The sequence below is a fragment of the Otolemur garnettii genome, unplaced genomic scaffold, assembly GCF_000181295.1.
Source record: "Otolemur garnettii isolate 467f Iridium unplaced genomic scaffold, OtoGar3 scaffold00018, whole genome shotgun sequence".
Taxonomy (NCBI): Eukaryota; Metazoa; Chordata; class Mammalia; order Primates; family Galagidae; genus Otolemur; species Otolemur garnettii.
This window is the reverse complement of record NW_003852413.1, coordinates 27047940-27052735: the sequence shown is the minus strand read 5'-3', so window position 1 is coordinate 27052735 and position 4796 is coordinate 27047940. Positions and strand designations below refer to the sequence as shown.

At 48.9% G+C, this 4796-nt stretch overlaps 1 protein-coding gene across 2 annotated transcripts; it reads right to left on the bottom strand.

Annotated features, from left to right (window-relative positions):
• Positions 1-745: 745 nt before the first annotated feature.
• Positions 746-3695, bottom strand: ATP5MC1 (ATP synthase membrane subunit c locus 1). 2 transcript variants are annotated; one of them, XM_023510958.1, is made up of 5 exons: positions 3621-3695; positions 3036-3083; positions 2061-2138; positions 1261-1439; positions 746-962 (listed from the first exon to the last, which is right to left on the bottom strand). In XM_023510958.1, the coding sequence occupies exons 2-5, from the start codon at positions 3072-3074 to the stop codon at positions 848-850; spliced, it is 411 nt and encodes a 136-aa protein (XP_023366726.1). In that variant the 5' UTR covers positions 3075-3083; positions 3621-3695; the 3' UTR covers positions 746-847. The 2 variants fall into 2 exon arrangements, with proteins under 2 accessions (XP_023366726.1, XP_012658553.1); XM_012803099.1 differs by having other exon boundaries at positions 3551-3674.
• Between the last annotated feature and the right edge of the window lie 1101 nt (positions 3696-4796).

The window sequence follows — 4796 nt, the reverse complement described above, 5'->3', positions numbered from 1 at the left end:
AATATATAATCATCCTTTGGTATCTTTGGGAAGGTGGTTCAGGACCCCCCTCCTCCCCTGCATAGACACCAAAATCTAAGGATGCCCAAATCCCTTATATAAAATGGTGTAGTAATTTCATGTAACTTATATGCATCCTCCCATATACTCACTGTCACACTGGGTAGAGTGCCATAGCATAACTCACAGCAACTCCAAACTCTTGGGCTAAAGCGATTCTCTTGCCTCTGCCTCTCAAGTAGCTGAAACTATAGGTCCCTGCCACAATGCCCAGCCAATTTTTCTATTTTTAGTCAAGATGGGGGTCTTGAATTCCTAAGCTCAAGCAACCTGCCTATCTCAGCTTCCCAGAGTGCTAGGACTATAGGCATGAGCCACCTTGGCTGGCTTATCTCTTGATGACTTATAATGCCTTATACAACACAAGTGTTATATAAATCATTCTTATACTGTATTGCTTAGAGATCTATACATGTTCCGTATAGACACAATCATCCACAGATGCAGAACCCATGGATACAGAAAGCCAACTGTACTAAATTTGAAGGGGAAAAAGCAACAACTATCATTACTCAGACAAATCCACACTTCTCCTGGGAAATGGCAAGACCCCCTCCATGTCCAAATAGCCATAGCAATGCTATTTCCCAGTAGCTCCCAATCACCAACGGACAACCCAATCCTCTCTACCCACCTTTCCATCAAGGTTCCCCACTCCAGGTCAAAAGACAGGCACAGACGTGAGTTTAGAGAAACCTGTGTTTAATGGTAAAGCTTAGTACACCCCAGCACCAGGAATGGCATGGAGTCCCAGCAGCAGGGACGGGTAGGTGACCCTCATGGAACCTCACATGGCGAATAGGATGAGGAAGGCGACCATCAAACAGAAGAGCCCCATGGCCTCAGACAGGGCAAAGCCCAGAATGGCGTAGGAGAAGAGCTGCTGCTTGAGAGACGGGTTCCTGCCAACACAAGGTGAGGGCATGGGTGCCGGTGGAGGAAACAGGAGGGTGAGGTGAATGATTAGTGCTATGACAGTGAGAGGGCCCAGTCTGCACACATCTGGAGGGGTTGGATGGGCAGGCAGGGCAGGCCAACTTGGTAAGTTCAAGTGAGCCAGATTGGATATGTATCTTCACTGGAGAAAATAGGAGGTAAATGAAATTAACCTGAGGGCTCCGGAAGGGATCCCCCTGCTGAGGATTTCCTCAGATAGGATGACACTTACAGTGGGAGATGCTCTAGGCCACCCACACTTACCTGGCATAGCCAATGATCAAGCTGCCAAACACCGTTCCGATGCCAGCCCCTGAGCCAGCCACACCAACTGTGGCTGCCCCAGCACCAATAAACTTGGCTGCTGTGTCAATGTCCCGGGAGACAACACTGGTCTGGAACTCCCTTCGGGCCACCTGGAGTGGGGAGCTGTTGTAGGAAGGCTGGGCGGGGGGAGTAAGGAAGGAGGGAACGCAAGAAGATAGTGAGGCACAAGGACAGGTGGCTGACTCTAACCTCTCACTCCACCCACCTGAGCTCTGAAACTGTTGGCAAAATGCCTGGCAGATACAGAATGCTTTGACTGCAGAGTATGGTGGGAATCAGTCTTAGAGTCTATTTTCAGACAGGGGTAGGAAAGTTCATGGGTTAGGCAAACCTCACATACAATCCTCACCTTAGAGCACTTAGAACTGTAAAAGAACCACAGATTCTTTTTTGTTTGTTTGTTTGTTTTTGGGAGGACAGAGTCTCACTATGTCACCCTCAGTAGAGTGCCGTGGTGTCAAAGCTCACAGCAACCTCCAACTCTTGGGCTTAAGCGATTCTCTGGTCTCAGCCTCCCAAGTAGCTGTGACTATAGGTGCCCACCACAATGCCCAGCTATTTTGCTGTTGTCATTGTTGTTTAGCTGGCTCAGGCTGGGTTTGAACCTACCAGCCCAGTGCATGTGGCCAGTGCCCTAACCACTGAGCTATGGGCGCCAAGCCAGAACCACGGATTCTTTAACTCTCCTCTCAATCTGGCCTAAAGGCAACTCAACTGAAGGGCCCTTACTCCCTCACCTGTTTAGATGAATTCTCTGGCCTATTCAGGAAGGAGGCAGACATAGGCCTGATTAGACCCCTGGTACAGCAGCGGATCTGTCAAATTAAAAAGGGTCATCCCAACAAATCAGGCAAGAAAAGAAAATCTATTTTGCTAAGCTCTGTCAAAAATGACTACAACATCATAAACAGAGAAAAGTCCAATGTTAATTTATTCCTGTCTCAACCAGATAGGCCTGGACCAGCAACAGCTGTCTTTTTTGAGAGCCTGGTGCAGTCGACAGTGACAGCCTTCATCATTCAAAACTACGTACCAAAGTTCAGTTCTTTGGGCATAGCCTTAGTCAGTCTCCCAACACAGAATTAAACTCACAATAATATCAAAATAGGTAAAGAAAGGATATGTACCCAGATTATCAGAGTAATCAGAAAGGGCAAATTTTATTTTGCTAAAATGTATTCAAGGATGACCACCCTAAACGGAGTGGACTAGTAAGCTTGGTGAGGCTCCTAGAACAGCCATCCAAGGAGAGCTTTCCTGAAATATTTTTTAGTGTAGCAGTTCTCACACTTGGCAGCACATTGCAATCCCTTGTTCTAAAAAGTATGGATACATGGGTTCCCTCCTTATTCCCAGTGTCTGATGCACCTGGTTTAAGGTGCAGCCTGGGCATGAGGATTCTAAAAAACGCCTTAGAGATGATTCTAATGTGCTGCCAAGCTTGAGAACCACTGATTTAGTGTGCCGTCTGGCTATGGGCAAGCCAGAATGGTGGGAGTAAAGGTCAAATCTAGACTTTCTGACAACATTCCAAAGCCAAGACAGCTTGGTTTACAGGCCCGAATAAACAAGAGTTACCTTTATCACATCCTACAAACTCCCCAAAGAGCCAGCATCATCAGGAGGCCAAGCTTCTCTCAGTTCATTCATTAAACATCGATGGCGCCCACACCACACCTGGCACTACAAAGCACCCCGGAGCTGCAGCTTACCAGAGTCGGCGAAATGAGCAGTGCCGCGGTGGTCTGCATTTTTTCAGTCTGCAGAGGGGGAAAAAAAGTAATAATAATTCCATTGCGAGCGTGGTTGTTTGCTTATAGTGGCGACCTTCGGTTGTCCCCTTCACCCCGGGCTGTCCTCTCTGGACCACGCTCTTCCGTGCACAGTGCCACAGCTGAAGAGGGCATTAGAGGTCAGAGAGAGCGCGCAGCTGGTCTGCATGGGAAATCACGGAGATCGGAAGTAAAGGAAGGAGGCCCGAGCCCCAGGAGAGAAATGTTGTGAAAGAGGATGGTCTCCTGGGAAGACTGGAGGCTGACACTGGGCAGATGTTGCGCAGTGCCCTGCCCATCTTACACGCCTGTCCTCGAAGCGCCCCAGCCAGGGAAGTAATCGCTCATTATTGTTTGTAATATTAGTTGATAAGGTTATGTATAGGGTCTCATCGCCTCTCCCAGCATTGGAGGCAAATGCCCCTCCACACACCCCAGCCTTGGCCCCAAGTCACCTGCACTCCCTCGGCCCTGCAGCCCCTGCTCGGCCAACACCGCTCTAGCTGCTCAAGGTGACTGACTCACCTCTCCGCTTTAGCCCTTGCTCTCAGCGTTACGCTCCCCCACCCACGTGTCCTGGGACCCCTCCACTCTCATTGGTCGCAATAACCCCCGCGTCTCTATTGGCTGGCGTCATCGACTCACTCCTTGTTTATTGGTTTCCCGCAGCTCCTTCCTTTCTCTCCACAGGAGCTTCGTGGCAATTCCCGCCTCCATGTGGGTGGAGGCGGGGTTTTCCTCTGGGATATGAATTACGATTAGTCGATTCTGGAAACTCTCAACCATAGAGTCGGTGGGACTCAGAGGTTCCATAACCTCCCGCACAAAATGGCGACCAAGGTAGAGTCAGAAGAAAAAGGCGTGGGAGAGTTGACCGGACGCACGACGCAGATAGACACATGGAACGCAAGACCTTGGCGCTGAGACTTCATTCGGGAGCTCGGGCCTCGAGGCGCGTTGCATGTTGGGATTTGTAGTTCTGTTGGAAGCCCCAAGGACAGCAAAGATCCCGCGAGATGTTCCTCCTCCTTAAGCTTTTGCAGTAATTCCTACCCTAGTGATTTGTGAAAACCTGTTTCCGGCATGGAGAATAAAAGCCGTCTGGAAAGCTCCCAAGTGGTGAGCGCGCTTTTGTGGGTCTCCGCCGGTGTTCATCAGTCACAAACTGGCAACAGATGTTATTTAAAAAATGTATTTTATTTTGTTAAGACATCGCTATAAGGATAAAACAGTATCCCTATAGAAAAACGAACCACGGATAGGAACAGGCAATTCAATAAGGAAGAACTATGAATGGCAGGAAAGAATGTGCAGAGTTGCTGATCAAATAAACAGAAGTTGAAACGCACCGTTTGTACTGCTCAAGGAAACGGTTCTTTTTCTTTTCTTTTTTTTTTTTTTTTGATCGCCCTCAGTAGAGTGCTGTAGTGTCAGAGCTCACAGCAACCTCCAACTTCTGGGCTTAGGTGCTTCTCTTGCCTCAGCCCCCCTAGTGGCTGGGGACTACAGGCGCCCACCACAACGCCCGGTCGGATTCGAACTCGCCACCCTCATTATATGGGGCTGGCACCCTATCCACTGAGCCGCAGGCGCTACCCTGTGGTAATGTGGGCCGCACATTCTTATACATTGCTGGTGAGAGGCGTAATTAGAAAACATTCTTTTTTTTTTTTTTTTTTTTGAGACAGAGCCTCAAGCTGT